The sequence below is a fragment of the Wyeomyia smithii genome, chromosome 3, assembly GCF_029784165.1.
Source record: "Wyeomyia smithii strain HCP4-BCI-WySm-NY-G18 chromosome 3, ASM2978416v1, whole genome shotgun sequence".
NCBI lineage: Eukaryota > Metazoa > Arthropoda > Insecta > Diptera > Culicidae > Wyeomyia > Wyeomyia smithii.
In genome coordinates, this window is record NC_073696.1 from 186679773 (window position 1) to 186698735 (window position 18963).

Here is an 18963-nt window from a genome sequence, read left to right on the forward strand (position 1 = left end):
GAAAAAAAAAACTAAAAACAAATCAGAGCCGAAACATATCGTAGGTATGTTTTTTAGCAGCACTTAGATATTTCAGTTTTTGCAATATACCAGTCAATAAAACTCAAGGCGGCGGTACGAAGTTTGCCGGGTCAGCTAGTTCTCAATAAAAGCTGTAAAAAATGTCTTTTAACTTGATGCTACCTGATTTGCCATGGTTCGTTAACGTTTTCATAAGAAACGGCTTTACCAAAAATTGAACTGACATCACAGTTTCCGAGCGAAAATTACCAGATTTTTGATGAACGGGTAGAATAATAGTGTCTTTAAAAGATAAGCAATCAATCAAACACTTAAAAAAATAGTGGTCCAATTTATGGTAAAAAAGTACTGTTTTCCTTATTTTGAAATGCTTCATTTCGAACGAGAGCGATCAGCACGCTGTCTCGCTGAGTACCTAAACTTTTATTTATATCGAAGTAACACAGCGAATCATAGTTACCATAGATGTGTTACGATCGTGTTATTGTAACAAGTTGCAGCTAGAATGCAAAAAACGCCAAAAATTGGTGAAAAATATACTAAAGCAGCTGTTACTGAGTGTCTCCAAGCAATAAAAAGTGGTGTTTCGATTAGAGAAGCTTCCACGATCAACCGTAATATTTCGTGCAAGCAGGAACTCAGGAAGTCGTCAGGAAAACCACGAAAAGGAAAACCAGCTGCATTCCCCATTTCAGTCTACAGTTGCAAGATTCATCTCAGAAAATCCTCGTCTTTCAAGGTTTGTACGAAATAATCAGAATTAGGCTTCGGAGGATTGACTACGAAAGGAGTAAAAAACGGCCCATGGTCTATGGGTGGTCCTTCATAATTCGAAGCAATCTGCGACATAGTGCAATCGTTCACAACTACCTGTTATACAGTGGATTAGAAAATTATTCAAGTAGACCTGGCCCAAATTAGGAAATCTGCTGTGGTCCAAATTAGGAAACGGTGACCCATTAAAGGAAATTGCAGCGATGATTTATTTCTTTTATTATAAGGAATTATAGGTATTATCTTGTTGTTTTTTATGCAAAAAAGATAGAAAACATGAAACTTCATATTTATACATAATAAAATACTTAATTCAGTTGAGATATTTACACTTATTCTTGCAAAATATGCAGCTATACAACTGAGTGGTCCACTAAAAACAGTTATACCCTATTTTCGAATTTGGAACCACCACTTTTGTCAAAAAGTTGGATACTTTCTAGTATTATAAACTGTCGTGCAGGATTTCTTTCGACAACTATTCCAAGTTTTTACACTAAATGTTATTTCAAAGCATATTATAATACTATAATACAATATAATTATACTTAAGTTCAAGATAAAAATAAAGGTTCACATAGCGTTCAAAAGGTTGTTTGTTGATTCCGCCAGGAAACTACTTTTTTATTTTGTTTTTTTTTTCACATATCACCTACTTGACACGGCACAAACACAAAATAATGTCTAACGTCGCTTATTATAACCAATGTCTTACTTTCTAAAGTACACACTTAAAATGTATTACCGGATTTATTGCCGAGAACGGCATCACTCGGCTTGGTTAAAAATCAAATGACAGCTGTCATATTTTTTGTGTAAATCTCGGTTCAACCTAACTTAACATTTCGGCACAACATATTACCGAGCAATCACTACCGAGATTTCGGATATTTTGTGCTGAAATTTCAGTTAGGTAAACCGAGATTTTCGAAAAAAAAATTGGACAGCTGTCATTTTATTTTTTACTGAGAACTCAGTGGTGCCGTTTTCGGCAATAAATTACCGAAAACCGGAAATAGATTTCAAGTATGTACTGTGCCTCAGGGCCCGAGGAATACAGCCCTATGTGCCAGCTCTTGATATCCTCGCTCAGCGAAACTTGCCATACATGCTACTTGTATATAGCTATTTGAAGAGCATCAAGGTTCCCATTAAACAGCGAAACGACACTCGGATAAAAAAACATGTTAGTTTTAGTAATATATTTAGTTTCAGCTCGTAGTCGGCAGCGAGGATAAAAAATTTGCATTTAGCTTATTAGATATTTTAGACCATAAGGCATTAGATTTATTTGGCTCCGAAGAACATTAATTTGTATTGTGCCGTGTCAAATAAATATTGTGTGAACAAAAAAAAGTATGTACTGTAGAATGTAAGACAAGGAAGATGGCCCTTGAATATATGCTCGAAATCATAGTATATTTTGGAAATTATTTGCCTTTCGGTAAGTTCGTACCATACAAACACGAACACAACCTTGCAATATATATCGCACGATAGTCTGGAGGTCTAATAGCGGTCTCGATCAACTAGATTAATTGAGAGAATTCGTTATCGATAGTGTCTCTGGCACATTTTGCGTGTTGCAGGATTAGTACAATGATACACCGTACCCCAGTGCTGAGTCGAGAAAATCTCCAGCTCGAAAGGATCCTCGACCTGATCGGGAAACGAGCCCGACATCACAACCGTGTGGGAGAGCTGGCCGACCGACATTGTTAACCACAGAACCACGAGGACCACTAGCCTTGCAATATGACTAATTAAAAATTTACCGTCTTAAATACTTTTGTGAGAATAACAATCTTTCACTCAAATCTAATGAAACAAAATTATTTTTTTGTTCACATAATGTATTTGACACGGCACAATAAAAAAAAAGTTTAACGGCGCCATTTAAATCTGTCTTGATTTTTAAGGTATCTGTATCTCAAAAACAAAAAGAAAATTTTTTATCCTCGCTGCCGACTACGAGATAAATTTAATGATGTTCCACTGAGCCAGGAATCATGGCCGGCTTGTATTCCGCGGGCCCTGTTGGATTCGTACGAGGTCTGGTTGCTGGTTCCAAATCCGAGGTCTAAGTTATAGAATTACCCCCATTGATGGCAATTAGATGACAACGAAAGATGTAGCTCAATAAATAAAAATTTGCAATTCTAGTTATTCCGGCTCCCATTATGTCGTTTATTTGTAATCATGGCTGATCATTTCTTTTTCATGGCATAATACACCAGTGAATTTATTTTATATCATAATCATTTAGCCAAGTAATTCGTAATAAAGTTAAAGTGAGACTAACACGCTTGTTTATCAATCGACATATGGTCTTGTACGTGTTTCCATATAAATTCGATTCGATGCATTCCGACTTATCTAATAACAACAACAAACAAACGTCAACTTACATGCCCATTACACATACAATAACGAACATTAAAATAAGCTTTTATATATTTTCAATCAAATGATGTATTTACCTGGCACTCGGTGATACACCACAAAGTCGCCAAACTGAGACAAAGTAGAGTCGGGTCGTCGTCGCGAGTGGATGTGTTTTTGGAGTCGCTGCGAGCACAGCCGGTGCGGTTCGCGTCGTTTCATCTACAGCTTCTAGCGCGTGTCCGCTAATGAGTAAAAATGACAAGCCGAAATCAGTTCCACCACTACTGCCAGCGAACGGTTCGCGACGAAAGCTTATTGTCGGTGTGCTTTTGTGATCATGCGCACCCGGTTACGTCTCCTCGCCATCAGCCCTCATGGTCGACGCCGGTAGCGGCGACGCTTACAACCAGATCCAGCAACGGCAGTGCAGTGAATGACGTGATCGTTGATTCTTCCACGCTGTGTGATTCAACTTCTTTTCTCGGCAATCGTGCGTGTAAGGCTGTCAGTGTTGGAGATGTCAGTAATCGAGCTGAACTGCTGTCGGGTTGCATTCGACGAGATTTAAACACCGTTGATAACATGGTCAGGGCAATCGATACGAAACTAAACGATTTAAAGCTATATCTAGATCTGATTGAAAAACAAGAAACATCACGACGTCTGCAGGAAAGTCGTCTAGAGAATACTGTTCAACTTGACCAAATTATAGAAAAATGTGATCATATGTTGCAACGATTGAATTATATCGAAACTAAGATCAAATCGATTGCTGACGAAAAAGACTGTAAAATATTTGATGACAAAAAAGCTGCTACACCAAAAGGCCTTCGAAGATTGGGCAGCCTTTTCGTGAAACGATCAGGCTCCTCCTCTGTTTCCCCAGGGTCTAAAGAGTCAAAAGTTGTACCAAATGAGTCAATGCTAGTCCAATGTAAGCCAGTTGAAAATGTTACGCGAAATGAACCGAGGCGGAGTTCAGGTCTACTGTCCAATCGAAAAATTCAAGCTAATCCAAGTGTTTCGAATCCTCCAAAGTTGCCCAACGTACAACAATCTAAAGTTCAAGCAATAAAGAAGACTTCAACCGAGGACAGCCTGGAACCCTACAGAGCACGGCTTCGGGACACAAAAGTGATGCATGCTCTGCGAGTTTACCTTTCCTTTTTGCACAATCAACCGACAAGTTCAGTTTGCTTCGACGGTATGACAAACACCAGCGCACGGATGTTTCTGGCACTGGAGGGTTTCCCGATAGACTCCAGCGAACAACTGAAGGAGATTTTTCTCAAAATGCACGAATCGAATGGAATCAGCAGGGAGTGCGCCCTGGCAGATCTGGCCACCTACAAGTCCTACATAGCAACGGAGCGAATCCAGCGTTTGCAACGGGCACGAGAAACGACGGATAAGTTCTACGGCAGGAATTGCTCCAAACCGCAGGGAAATCGAGTATAGTTTATTAATATAAAATCAAATGTTAAACGCTGTATTTTGTTATTTAAAATGCTGAAAAAAAACAAACTTGGAAGAAATATGCGAGTAGTATTAAACGCTATAATTTGTAGCTTTTTATCAACCAACGAGAAGTATTTTTTGCCATGTGAATCCCTGAGCTTATTAAAACTATTAAATAGGTTAATTGAAAGTTCATTTTAGCTATCAACTCCGTTTCCGATCCGAACGCAAAAACCACAGCCAACAAAAAAGCACTGAACCGACACCAAGGTCACTGGCTAAAGCTGTCGATTGGCCGTGATTTTTTGTGCTCCTCAATAACTTTGCTAATTAAAAGTGCAAAAACTAATTGCTTTGTGAGTGGTGGTGATATTGATTGGTTCAATTTTGATTCATTTTTTTCACGGAAGAGTAATAAATTTGCGGATCAATGATTGATTGTAAAAACAGTAAAAAAATGATAGATATAATAAAAGCTGACGATAAATGACATTAATATGTTTGTGTAATTCAAGCTTGAAACAGTAGCGCTTCCGCTTGGATTTTATAGGTACATAAACTGATTATTTTTCTATCAGCGGCATAATTATCTCGGGACAAAAACGAGTTGTTCAGTAGAACGCTGGTTTCATTCTATTTGATTTCACCTTGTTGAAACTGATGCTGTGAAGTAATACTGTTGTGAGATGATTTCATACAAAAAAAATGAATGGGTGTAGTGAAAAAATGTTCCTGGTAAAAGCGCGAACACAGCGCTTTTTCGTCCCGAGAATATAGACAAAACAATATCGCACGCTTAGCCTTGGGGCTAATAGCGGTCTCGATCAACTAGATTAGTTGAGAGAATTCGTTACCCGGGCAGGAGAGGATAACAAAATCATAACTCATCAATAAAATATTTAGTTAAAAGGACTTATCGTGTTATTTAAAAGATATTCACGTTTCAAACGTGCATAAGAAAATATCATAGAATTTTGATATCATATCTCGCTATGCCTTCAATGAGATGTTTGAGATGATTCTAAAATATCTGATTAAAAGTAAGTTTTTGAGTGAAAATTAATCGACATTGATTATTTATGATGTATCAGTTATGCATTCAGTGTTCAATAAGTTGAAAATATCTGAATCGGTCATTTTCGTGATTTTTAATGCAAATTCTTGGTTTGTTATTGAAATATCAAGCTTTGTTATTCATGTAGTCTTGGAGGAACAATATTTTGGTATTATTTTTTGTTATTTTACCAACTATGTAAACCATATTAAGATCAAAATGAGGTGTATTTCCAATATCTGGTTGTGATATTGTAATGATATTTTGTCCTGCTCGGGTATCGATATTGTCTTTGGCACATTTTGCATGTTTAGGATAAGTACAACGATACACCGTGCCCCAGTGCTGAGTCGAGAAAATTTCCAGCTCGAAAAGATCCTCGACTCGATCGGGAATCGAACCCGATATCACAACTGTGTGGGAGAGCTAGCCGACAGACATCGCTAACCACAGAACCACGGGGACCACAAAGCTTACAGTAAAAATACTGTGTTTTTTATGGTTCATAAAAAACACGGTATTTTTACTGTATAAGCTTGTAAGCGATTGTTGTCATTACCATGTTTTAACAACGTTTTTTGTTGTTGAGTCTACCACCGACGATAATTTTACCATGAAAAACATTGTCAGTGACTTCTAAATGTATGGGAAAAATGCCTGAAAAAATGCTGTTAAGATACATAACGACCTCCCTTTTTCATTGTAAAAATGACAAAAACGATGTTTTTTATTGTTCTGGACAATGTTATTTAATGTAAAATTGATGTATCTACAATGAAAAACATAATTAAATTATGGTATAACTATGTACAGTTACAGCATTTTTTAAGGTTTTTTTAATGTTTTGTTAATGTTTTTTTTTTTCGGGCGTGTTTAACGTGTAGTGATTGGACATAAGTCTGGACATCACGCGAATGAAGTCCCGACCTACATCCAACCCCTTGAACCATGCTTTCGTCGATACCTTAGGAAATATGGAATGTAGCCACCGTCCCAGTTCATCTGAGTTCCATGATGATTGCCAACTGTTGAGTGTTCTCTGATGCAAAATGCTATAAAATTCATCATAAGCAATTGGTCTCTCATAAATATCGCCATCAATAGCACCCACCTTAGCTAAAGAGTCAGCCTTTTCGTTACCCGGAATCGAGCAATGAGAAGGGACCCACGCTAAGGTAACCCGGTAATTTTTATCTGTTAAAGCACTTAAAAACCGCCGTATTTTCCCCAGGAAATACGGGGTGTGCTTCACAGGCTTTATTGATCGCAGAGCCTTAATGGCACTGAGACTATCTGTGAAGATGAAGTAGTGGTCTATGGGTAGGGTTTCGATGATTCCAAGAGAGTACTGAATAGCAGCAAGTTCTGCGACGTACACGGAAGCAGGAGCATCGAGTTTGTCGGAGGCGGTAAAATTTTCGTGGAAAACACCGAAGCCAGTGGACTCATCTAGATTAGATCCGTCAGTGTAAAACCTTTTATCATAACTAACATGTTTAAACTTATTGGAAAAAATCTTAGGGATCTCTTGGGGTCGCAATTGATCCGGGATACCAGAAATGTCTTGTTACATGGTGGTGTCGAAGAATATAGCATTATTAGTAGTATCTAAAAGTGCGACATTGGAGGAATCGTATGAAGAAGGATTAATATCTTGAGCCATATAGTCAAAATATAAAGTCATAAATCTGGATTGAGATTGAAGAGGTCGACCAACCTCTCGAAATTTTCAATTACTAATAGGTTCATAACTGTGCATCGAATTAGCAACCGGTAAGAGAGATTCCAAAAACGATGTTTCAACGGAAGAATACCCGCTAGCACTTCAAGACTCATCGTATGGGTCGACTGCATGCAACCCAAGGCAATACGCAACAACGATATTGTGTTCTCTCTAATTTTATAATGTGCGTGTTCGCGGCGGAGCGAAAGCAGAAACAGCCGTACTCAAGAACTGACAATATCGTTGTTTGGTATAACCTTATAAGGTCTCCTGGATGAGCACCCCACCAAGTTCCGGTAATCGTACGAAGAAAATTAATCCTCTGTTGGCATTTTTGTGTCAGATACCTAATATGACAAGCCCAGGTGCATTTAGAGTCGAACCAGACCCCGAGATAATTGGCGACTAAAACCTGAGAGATCTTTTTACCCGTTAGTAGGAGCTGCAGCTGAGCTAGGTTATGCTTCCTAGAAAAAACGACCAGCTCAGTTTTCTCCGGAGAGAATTCGATACCCAGCTTAAGAGCCCATTCAGACAAATTGTCTAAGGTATCTTGCAATGGTCCTTGCAGATCGCTAGCCTCGCTACCAGTAATGGATACAACGCTATCGTCTGCAAGTTGCCTTAGCGTGCATGAATTTGCTAGACATTCATCGATGTCAGTGACGTAAAAATTATATAAGAGAGGACTTAAACATGAGCCCTGGGGGAGGCCCATGTAACTAATTCGGGAAGTTGTCGAATCGCCATGTGAGAAATACATATGCTTTTCTGACAACAAATTGAGCAAAAAGTTATTCAAGTTTGGTGAAAGTCCCTGCGAATGAAGTTTCGCGCTTAAAACTTTTACAGAGACAGAGTCAAAAGCCGTCTTAATATCCATGAACGCAGAAGCCATTTGCTCTTTTCGAGCAAAGGCTAGTTGAATTTCAGTAGAAAGCAGCGCTAGGCAATCGTTCGTCCCTTTGCCCCGGCGAAAGCCAAATTGAGTATCTGAAAGTAACCCGTTTGTTTCGACCCATTTGTCTAACCGTAAGAGGATCATTTTCTCCATTAATTTCCGGAGGCAAGAGAGCATCGCAATCGGCCTATATGAATTGTGATCAGAGGCAGGTTTCCCGGGTTTCCGAATAGCAATGACTTTTACTCCCTCCAGTCATGCGGAACAATATTTAGCTCAAGAAACTTGTTGAACAAATTCAACAAGCGTCTTTTTGCAGAGTCGGGTAGATTCTTCAACAGGTTGAATTTTATTCTATCTAACCCTGGAGCCTTATTGTTGCACGACAGGAGAGCCATTGAAAATTCCAACATCGAAAATGGAGGCTCTTCCGTAGTTACTAATAACGCGTCGCGAAAGGTTTTCTGTTCCGGTACAGAGTCTGGACAGACCTTTTTGGCAAAATCGAGTATCCAGCGATCTGAATACTCCTCGCTTTCATTCGAAACGTCACGGTTCCGCATGCGCCTGGCGGTATCCCAAAGAGTGCTCATCGCTGTTTCCCTGGACAACGCGTTTACGAACCGCCGCCAGTACCCGCGTTTTTTCGCCTTTACTAAGCTCTTCATCTGCCTGCCCAGTGCCTCGTACTTTCGAAGCAGGTTGACAGTGCCGTACTCCCGGTAGTCCTTATTCGCCGCGGACCTTCGCGCGTACAGCTCAGAGCACTCTTTGTCCCACCATTTGTTGGGAGGGCGCTGTCTAATCGTTACCCCGGGTATCGGTTTCGTCTGAGCTTGAGTCGCGGCGTCGATTATCAAGCCAGCTAAGAACGCGTATTCTTCCTCCGGAGGAAGTTCCTCGTGAGTCTCGATAGATTGCGCTATAATAGACTCATAACACTTCCAATCAATATTACGTGTAAGGTCGTAGGAAATATTGATTGTGTTCGGGGGAGTTGAACCATTAGCAATTGATATAACGATTGGAAGATGATCACTACCGTGGGGATCGTTGATTACTTTCCACCGGCAATCTAACGCTAGTGATGTCGAGCAAAGGGATAGGTCAAGCACGCTTTCACGTGCTGGAGGATTAGGTACACGTGTCGCTTCCCCAGTATTCAAAATTGTCATATTGAAGTCGTCGATCAAGTTACAGATTAAAGAAGATCGGTTGTCGTCGTACAGCGACCCCCATAGCGAACAGTGAGAATTAAAATCTCCCAATATCGAAAAAGGCGCGGGAAGCAACTCTGCTATATCAGTGAGATGCCTCTGTTCAATCCGCGCGGATGGAGGGATATATAACGAAACAAGGCATAGGTCTTTTCCATTCATATTCGTTTGAATGGCAACGACTTCAATATTCGAGATCGAGGGGAGGTCGATTCGGAAGAAGGAATAGCACTTTTTAATCTCTAAAAGTACCCCTCCACCGTGTGAGTCTCGATCTCGACGAATAATGTTAAAATCGTGGAAATTGAGTTGATCGTTTGAATTGAGAAAGGTTTCACAGAGCGCAAATGCGTCACAATTGTATGTATTTATTAAATGAGAAAATAGATCGAATTTGGGGATGATACTTCTGCAATTCCACTGTAATACAGTGATAAAATTCCTAACCTCTTTCGCCGTATTAGTCATCGAAAGATATGATAGCTGAAATGAGGGGCCAAGTTGCTGTGAGTTGCTTCAAAAAGGTTTTCACTGTAGGAAGAAGGGCAAGAAGAATATTTTGTAGGGGATCTGGTATGTTGAATGTTTTAAATATCCAGTCCACAATATCAGAAAATTTTATGAACCTTTTATTTATCTTCTGATCGAGAAATGGGTGCACGAGGGGTTTTTGGTGCCCCAGGAAGCGGTGGGTACTCCTGGTTTGATTTAAAATTAAAACCGGGAGGTACTTGCTTCGGTTTTTCTTCACCGCTTCCTTTTTGTGTTGGCTTATTGGTCATTCCGCTAGGGGTTATCTTGCGACCTTTGCGAGAAAGATTAGGAGAGTTGATCATTCTCCTCTTCCTAGATCCTTCTGGCATGGCATAAGAACACCCTTCGACGGGATCGTCAGATGTATCCTCATCGGTTGGCAAAAAGGAAAAGATGTTTCCTGTCGAGGGTGGCTCAGCACTCTTCAGCATTTCTGCGAAAGAGCGCTTTGATCGTTCCTTGAGGGAACGCTTAATTTTTTCCTCGCGCTGTTTGTACGCGGGACACGCCGAAAGGTCATGCCGAGTTCCCTCGCAGTAAAGACACTTTTCAGTATCCTCACTGCAAGCGGTCTCAGCATGATTGCCTACGCACTTGCTGCAGCGTGCCTTGTTGCAGCAGTAGGTGGCTGTATGACCTAACTGCTTGCAGTTTTGGCAATGCATGACCCGCGGTACGAACGCTACAGGCGTACAGGCAGTCGAACCCTGTCCAAAGAGATGTAGTTCGGCAGTGCGGATCCGGCGAATGTTACACGGAAGGAATCCGAAGGGAAGAATTTCTTCTTCCCTTCTTCGATGGATACTAATGCAATTGCTTGACATCCAGTATCTTTACATCTTGAATCAGGGGGCTCTTGAAGCAGCCTACCCCGTGACGCAAAATGTCATCGACCGTGAGGCTTCCTTCGGTAACCACACCGTCGATCTCCACGTCCTTGGCAGGGATGTACACGCGGTACTCTCTCGTGAAGAGCTCGTAGCTAGCAATTGCGTTTGCTTGCTTCAAGCTACTCACAACAACTCGCAGTTTGTTCGGTCTAACCTTTGTAATTTCGGTTACGTCCGAAAACTGTTTTGCCAGGTCCTTGCCGATTTGAATAATATTTAGAGGCTTCTTTATGGGCCTGAAGTAAACTACGAACGGACCATTCGAAGCATCTGGGTAAGCTTTCTCCCGTGTTGCCGGTACCCTTGGTACGGGGCTAGGTAGCGGGGAAGGTAAAGGGGAATTGATAGGGGAGATCTCAACCTCTTCCCCATTAGTTTCCACATCCAGAAATAGTTGCACCTGCATGTCGTCCATTTTGCGGGAACGTTACGCTCTTCCGCACACAAACGATAAATATTCGAATGTGGGGGGGGGGGTCAAGTAGTTGCTATTAAATTTTAAAAACAATTTTGTACTTATAGTCCCACTTTTCAATTGATAGCCATAGCTGCATCGGTTGAGTGTTCTGCTGAGGGGGTTCATAGCGGACTGAAGGTGTCGCCTTGGAAAATCCCCCTCCTTATGCTGAGAGTTCTAGACCGTAACACTGTTGCTCAGTCGGTAACGTGGAGAGACGTGCTCCACATTCCCATTGCGTGCTGCATCAACCTGATGACGCCATCGTCTATTTTATACAACTTCAGTACCCTTATGAGGTACGAGTGAGGTACCGAGTCGTTTGCCTTCTTATAGCCGATGTACGCCATACCAAGGTTTCGTTTGCTTCGGCTTGCCTGGCCAACAATAACCGCATCAATGATGACCTGATCTTTGCAGCCTTGCGTGTTTTTGCGGCAGCTTTTCTGTTCCTCAGTCATCACTCTGTTCACCTCGCAATGGTCCTGCACTTTTCGAGTGATTACCGACGAGAGCACTTTATACAGACTTGAGAGACTTGTTATTGGTCTGTACTTAGCTGGATTAGCCGTGTTACGATCCTTCGGTAGGAGGTAGGTTACCCCTTTCGTGATGAATTCTGGTAACTCCTGGGGGTCTCTTAGCACCATGTTGAAGCATTCCGCTAGTCGTCCGTGGGCTGCTGACAGTTTTTTATACCAGAAGTTGTGCACAAAATCTGGTCCGGGTGCGGCCCAATTCCTGGTATACCGCGTAGCCTCCCGGATATCCTGGGTGGTTACTACTGCAGCAGCCATGCGTTCAATTCCATCACAATGTTCTTCCTCTCCTACCAACCACATCCCGCTGTCATTGTGTTGAGCGGGGTTCTCCCATAAATTGGCCCAGAACTGTGTAACTTCGCCAATCTCCGGAAGCCCTTCGCTGTAATCGGGTTTGTCGTTCCTGATGTGGTTATAAAACTCTCTCTCGTTCGTGCTGAACATCCGATTTTCTTTCTTCCGTCTTGAACATTCACCATAACGCCGCATCCGTTTTGCAAGAGCACTCAACCGTTGTACATGGGTGTCGAGAATCTCCGTGATTTTGAGTTCACTGAGATCTCGGAGCTCTGCGGGCTTTACGATTTCCGCTATTTGACGAACCAGCCTCCTTGATCGGTTTCCCCTCGTGTACTGTGTCAACCGACCGATTTTTACCCGCAAAGTTGCAATCCTAAATTCCAGTCGTCGCATCCATGCGGGCTTCTGTGCACTGGGACAGGGACGACCTTCACCGTTACCTTGGGGATAGGTCCCAGGGTTCTCACGACGGCTACAGCTGCGCAATACACTATAAACTGCAGCTCCTCAAGGTTCTCAGCGGCTTCCGAATACTGTGGCAAAATATCCTCATTGAAGGTTCTTACTGCATTCGTCAGCCGGTAGGAATACTGTAGTTTTTTTGGTATTCTGTGTCGGGAAGTGGGGTCTGTTCCCCGAAACTGTGTAACCGCTGTGTCCATCTGGAAAGCTAGTTCGTCTCGTAGTTGTTGTCGTTGTTGGTCCATTATTTGTTCCGAAGCGCGTAGCTCCTCCACTGCCGTGTTTATCGATGCACTTTGTTCCGGCTCCTCACTCGCAACCGATGGATCATGCCCTGCAGAACTCCTGCTCGACGTATCGCTCGATCCATTCCCTTCCCTTAACTCCCTCTGCACTTCCAGCCTAATGGTGTCCAGCTCCGTCACAGTGAGCATATTGTTGGATAGTATTGCTCGCTGTCGGCTGTACAACTTGTTCCGGTCAAGCTGGTTGGCAAACCGAGGGTACTGCTCAATGAACATGTCTAGCATTCTTGGCCTGCCAGACATATCCGTCTCCAACTTCGTGCAAACGTGGTAGCAACGAATCACATACATGTTCATCTCCCTAGTCCACATGATCCGTTGCCGTTGGCGGCCTGCCAACGTGAGCGACTGACGACGGTCGGTCGCAACATCATCAGCAGGTGCAGCAGTGCCTTGGTGGTGTCTATTGCTGCTTTGACTGTTTTGCGTGTAGTTTACGGGCTGTGCCCGTTGACTGGAGAGCCGCTCTCGCACCTCGTTCTCCTCCAGCCGCTGGCCGGTGGTGACAACGTTCAGTAACAATATCCGGATGGAGTTGGGTGTCGACAAATGCCGACTTGTCAACCTTCATCGAGGCAAATTAGTGGACGCCGACAGTTTCCGCATCAACGAACGAGATGAAATTCGAAGTATGGCTGAAGGTGAATCGTACAAATACTTGGGTTTCCTGCAACTGAAAGGTATTCACCACACCGCGATCAAGAAAGAGCTGCAGGAAAAGTTCTTGTATCGTGTCAGCCGTATTTTGAAGTCCTTCCTCTCAGCCGGCAACAAAACGAAAGCAATCAACACGTTTGCCGTGCCATTGTTGACATATAGCTTCGGGGTGGTCAAATGGACCAAAACGGATTTGGAGGCGATAGAACGCGCGTTGCGAGTGTCGCTCACCAAATTCCGTATGCACCACCCAAAATCAGCAACCGAAAGAGTTACCTTGCCACGTATTGAAGGAGGAAGGGGTGTCACCGATATACAAGCGCTCTGCGTTTTTCAGATACAGCAGTTGCGGAGGTACTTCGTAGAAAGCCAGAATCGTCACGAAATCTACCGCACTGTTTGTGGAGCAGACCACGGGTTCAGCGCCCTGCATCTGGCGCAAGAGGACTACCAGCTGAACTGCGATGTAAAAACTACGGACGAGAAGATCGCAGCGTGGAAGCTGAAAGAGCTGCATGGGACGCACCCCCATCAGTTAGCTCAAACACATATTGATAAGGTGGCATCAAATGCGTGGCTGGTGCAAGGTGATCTCTTTATGGAGACAGAAGGTTTTATGATAGCCATCCAGGACCAGGTCATTGCGACGAAGAACTACCGTAGGTACATATTGCACGAAGAGGTGGAAGATCGATGCAGAAAGTGCAATGCGGTAGGGGAAACGATCGAACATGTCGTCGCAGGTTGTCAGGCGTTAGCAGAGGCAGCCTATCTCGGTCGACATAATGCGGTCGCCAAAATTGTGCACCAACAACTTGCACTGAAGCACAATTTGGTGAACCAGTATGTGCCCCACTACAAGTACCTGCCGAGTCCGGTTCTGGAGAATAGCTGCTTAAAATTGTACTGGGATCGCGAGATCACTACGGACGTCCTGATACGTGCCAACCGTCCCGACATTGTGGTCTACGACAAAAGGATGAAGCGGGTAACCATCATCGACATCTCTGTACCGTTAGATCGTAATGTCCAATCAACATTCTCGACCAAGATTACGAAATACCACGATTTGGCTGAGGAGTTGAGGCAGATGTGGCACCTTGAGGGTGTACGTATAGTCCCGGTAGTAATCTCTGCTACTGGACTGGTTCCCTATGCCCTTATAAATTCCCTGGAAGAGTTGGAGCTGAGAAATGAACTACACAGCATACAGAAAGCAGTGGTTCTTGGGACCTGCAACACGGTACGAAGGTTTCTGAACCACCACAACACATCCAACTAAAGCAGACGGTATTAGGATTAGGATCAAACTTGACGAATCCACCGAGCCTAACCCCTTTGGCATTCAAGATAGCCCGGGGTAGGTGAAATTTTCCAGCAATATGCTGAGAAGTGCGAAATTCGGATAATAATAATAATAATAATAATAATAATAATAATAATAATAATAATAATAATAATAATAATAATAATAATAATAATAATAATAATTTTAATAATAATAATAATAATAATAATAATAATAATAATAATAATAATAATAATAATAATAATAATAATAATAATAATAATAATAATAATAATAATAATAATAATAATAATAATAATAATAATAATAATAATAATAATAATAATAATAATAATAATAATAATAATAATAATAATAATAATAATAATAATAATAATAATAATAATAATAATAATAATAATAATAATAATAAAAATAATAATAATAATAATAATAATAATAATAATAATTATAATAGTAATAATAATAATTATAACAATAATAATAATAATAATTAAACAATGACGATCCAGCTTCGTGTTGTGACACAGTGGCCGTATCTTACACTCGACCTTGTAGATGCCACTTGTAGTTGACTTCCACTCGCTCGATCGTATGGTGGTCCGTGCTGCTAGCGGGGTAACAGCGGTGCGGGAGAATTATTTTTGCTGATATATCAGCTGCGTATCAGATCACTGGCGGGGTAGCCTGCCCCTACCAGTGTGCAGAAGATGTTTCTGCCGATAAACTGCCGGCTATTGTTATCGCGCAGCACAAGAACTAATCGACAAAAAAACATCCGTACGATAACTCGTGTATTGTTATTTTGCGAACTCAAACGGAGATGAACAATTTGCGTCTAATCGAGACGAAAGCAAAACAACGAATCATACCTACAGTTGGTATTTATATTATATTATTTATTTGAATGAAACTTTGCACACGTTTTTGCCTTAGCAAACTTAGTACTTCCTGCGGGTGTAGGAAATATTAAGACATAATAATAATTTCCTAAAAGGGTGTATGCGTTTTGGCGTAGGTTTTATCTGCATTTTAGCTCAGAAAACTTTGGTTGTACATGAAACTGTCTGAGAACGAATTGTAGGAAACTAATAGTGCTTCATCTACATCTCAGTCATATAGTGTTGTAAAAATAAGGGTAATACGTTGAAACAAAGCTAATTCACTATACTTTAAGGTTGAAATATCAATACAAATCATTTCAAATCATTCTTTCAGTTACTAATGAAAATTTGCACTTTCTTCTTTATTCTTCACATCAAACGCTGCCCACCACTTGACACAACTTCCTTGAAATATTTGTTCCACATTTTGGCCATCTGAGTTGCTTCACAGCTCGTTTGCCACTTTTCTTAAGGGGTTAATAACCTTTTTGGTCGAGAAAAATGAGTGAAGTTTGAATTTATTTTTAAGTGCACCATTTTCATTGCATCAAAGTGGTATTTTTTCTGAAAGTACAGTTTATCAACAACAAGAAAATATGTTTGATTTTGAGACTTACCAATTATTACTGGAGTAATGGCCGTTTCCCCAAAACGCTATTTTTTTTGCAGAGGCTTGCGGTGATCCTGATAGAGACTCAGCGGGTCAACCGAAATAAAAAAAAACTCATATTATTTCATTAGTTTAGAAGTGTGCTGGGTCCTTGAACGATCGCTTTTATGAGTATTTTGTTTTCAATGCAAACGGGAACGTTTTTCCCAAAAAATGTACGTTTTAAACGCTAAAAATTGCAATAAAAGTTTTTTTGCGGCAAAATGTAACTGTATGTTTCAAAAAGCGATCGTTCAAGGACCGGCGAATTTTATAACGAAAATTTAAAAAAAAAGATGAAGGCAATCGGTTCTGTAGTTTTCCCGCAATCAGGATCACGGTAAAGTCATTTTCGCGTGTAAAGTTTCAAGTTTAGCTTATGCGGCCGTGGCAAGGCGCGTTGCAAATCGCTCTAACTTTCTTTCTATTGCTCAGATCTTTACGAAAATTTGTGGAAATGTTCTCAAGATGTTGTATTTGAAGATAATGTAATAAAATTCTGGTTTTTCGAAAACTAAAAAGGTATATAACCCCTTAAACTTCCGCTTCATTATTGCCCAAAATCTCTCAATCGGACGGAACTGCGGGATTTATGTTTTTATCGATGAATTCTACGTTATTATCGCCGTACCACTGCACTGGATGACTTCCCGGCTGTAGTGGCAACTCGCCAAATCTGGCTAAAACTTTACGAGACCTTAAAAGGCTTCAATGAAAGGTATTATCACAGACAGACGTCCAAGCAAGAACAACATTGATCAAAATTTCCGTGTAAATTTTCAAAGTAAATTGCGTTATGAATCACTTGTACACTAGCGCCGCCTGGTGACCTTATCGCTACAATAAATTTTTTTTCGCTGGTGCACGAGGCTGGCGGTACTGGTAGCGCTATCTGCTTACGGATCGCTACTACAAAAAACTTTACACAAGTTTGGAACTCAGCTTGGATGTCTGTCTGCGGTATTATTATTGTTATGAATATTTGTTTATTAGAGAGTGATTTAACCATTTGGTCGTTCATTACTTCTTCTAGAGAGTAATGAAAGGTAGTACGCGATTTTTGAGGCATTCTTTCTTGTACAGCTTCGAGTCCATCGTCTTATTCGACACAAACACTTTGGTCTTTGCTCCGCAGCTGCATATCCCTTGTCCAAATCATCAGTTTTTGGCAAATTTGTCCATAAAAGCAAACTTGAACTTCGCAAGAACATCTCTCCGTGCCGTCGCCAAGTAAAATGTACGCCCAGAAGCTGTCCGAAACCCATTTGGACGTAGGTTTCATCGTTGATGAGCAGGCATCCTTGGTACTTCGCCAAAACCTGTTGGTACATTTGCCTAGCTCGAGTTTTGGTGACGAAAATTTACTTCAGCGTTCTGTTTGGTTGCCTGCTGGCTCGATAACAACGATATATTGCCCGCAAACGAATTCTTTGAACGATACTGCGAGCAGCAGCGTATTTTTGTGCGGTTTCATCATCCGATAGTCCAGGGTTTGCTCTGACGGTTCTCAACACCTTCTGGTTCAGCTTGCGGTCATATGTTCCATCACGACGCTTAGCTTTAAGCACTCGATCTACGACCTTAGGCTCCCTGTAACGTTTGACACACGGTTGATTTGGCGATTTTTAACGTTTTTGCAATTTTTATTGCAGACCACGTTGGTATCCTTGTAGCTACGGAGCTCTCCCACTATTATACGTTACTCAGACCAGTTTTATAATAAGAGGGACTAATGTTTGTTGATAGGAAAGTTCTTAATTTTTACTTATGGAAGGTTACGTTTTTAGGCTTCAAACGGTAAACAAAAACGAATTTTGAATAGGAAATTCGGTATTTGGAACTGTAATTCGTTATTCGTACTACATTATTATTACTACGAGTTGAATCTACCCAGCTTCGAAGTGGTAGCACTTACGGATACGGGTCGGGTATCGGCGATTTCGGGGTATTTTTCTTACGAGTACGGGTAGCTGGAAAAAAATTTTCGTGTTCGGGTCGGGTACGGGTAACAAACTTCCCATACCCAACCATCTCTACTATCTAATTAAAATATGCATGCGCCAAAAATTTTCAACAGCGTCAAAATCGAACGCAGCGACTCGACATCGAACATTTACGGAATCTCATAGTTGTCCAAAGCTCTGCAGCTGAAAGCGGCACTATCAGCAGAAGAGCAGCTTGGTGCAGGCGCTTTTGAAGATGTCTGGAGGGACATACGATCCGCCGTAGGTTGCACGGCTACAGCGGCACTAGGTACAGCCGCTCCGAATCTAAAAAATGACTAGTTTGAAGGCGGATGCAAATAGCTAGTAGAGGAAAGAATTCAGCACGGGCGAAGAATCTGCAGCACCGCACGAAAACGAATGTGGAACGATATAAACATGCGCGGGACAGGCAGGACTCGCGTCCTTCGAAGAGAAAAAAGGGCCAGCAAGAAACAC

At 41.5% G+C, this 18963-nt stretch overlaps 1 protein-coding gene across 1 annotated transcript; it reads left to right on the top strand.

Annotated features, from left to right (window-relative positions):
* Positions 1-13552: 13552 nt before the first annotated feature.
* On the top strand, positions 13553-14962 carry LOC129728918 (uncharacterized). Its single transcript, XM_055687394.1, has one exon. It carries the CDS (start codon positions 13553-13555, stop codon positions 14960-14962), a length of 1410 nt encoding a protein of 469 aa, XP_055543369.1.
* The last annotated feature ends 4001 nt before the right edge of the window (positions 14963-18963 follow it).

Excerpts from the sequence above, each read along its gene's own strand:
- LOC129728918 (XM_055687394.1), top strand. The coding sequence starts at position 13,553 with ATGGAGTTGGGTGTCGACAAATGCCGACTTGTCAACCTTCATCGAGGC.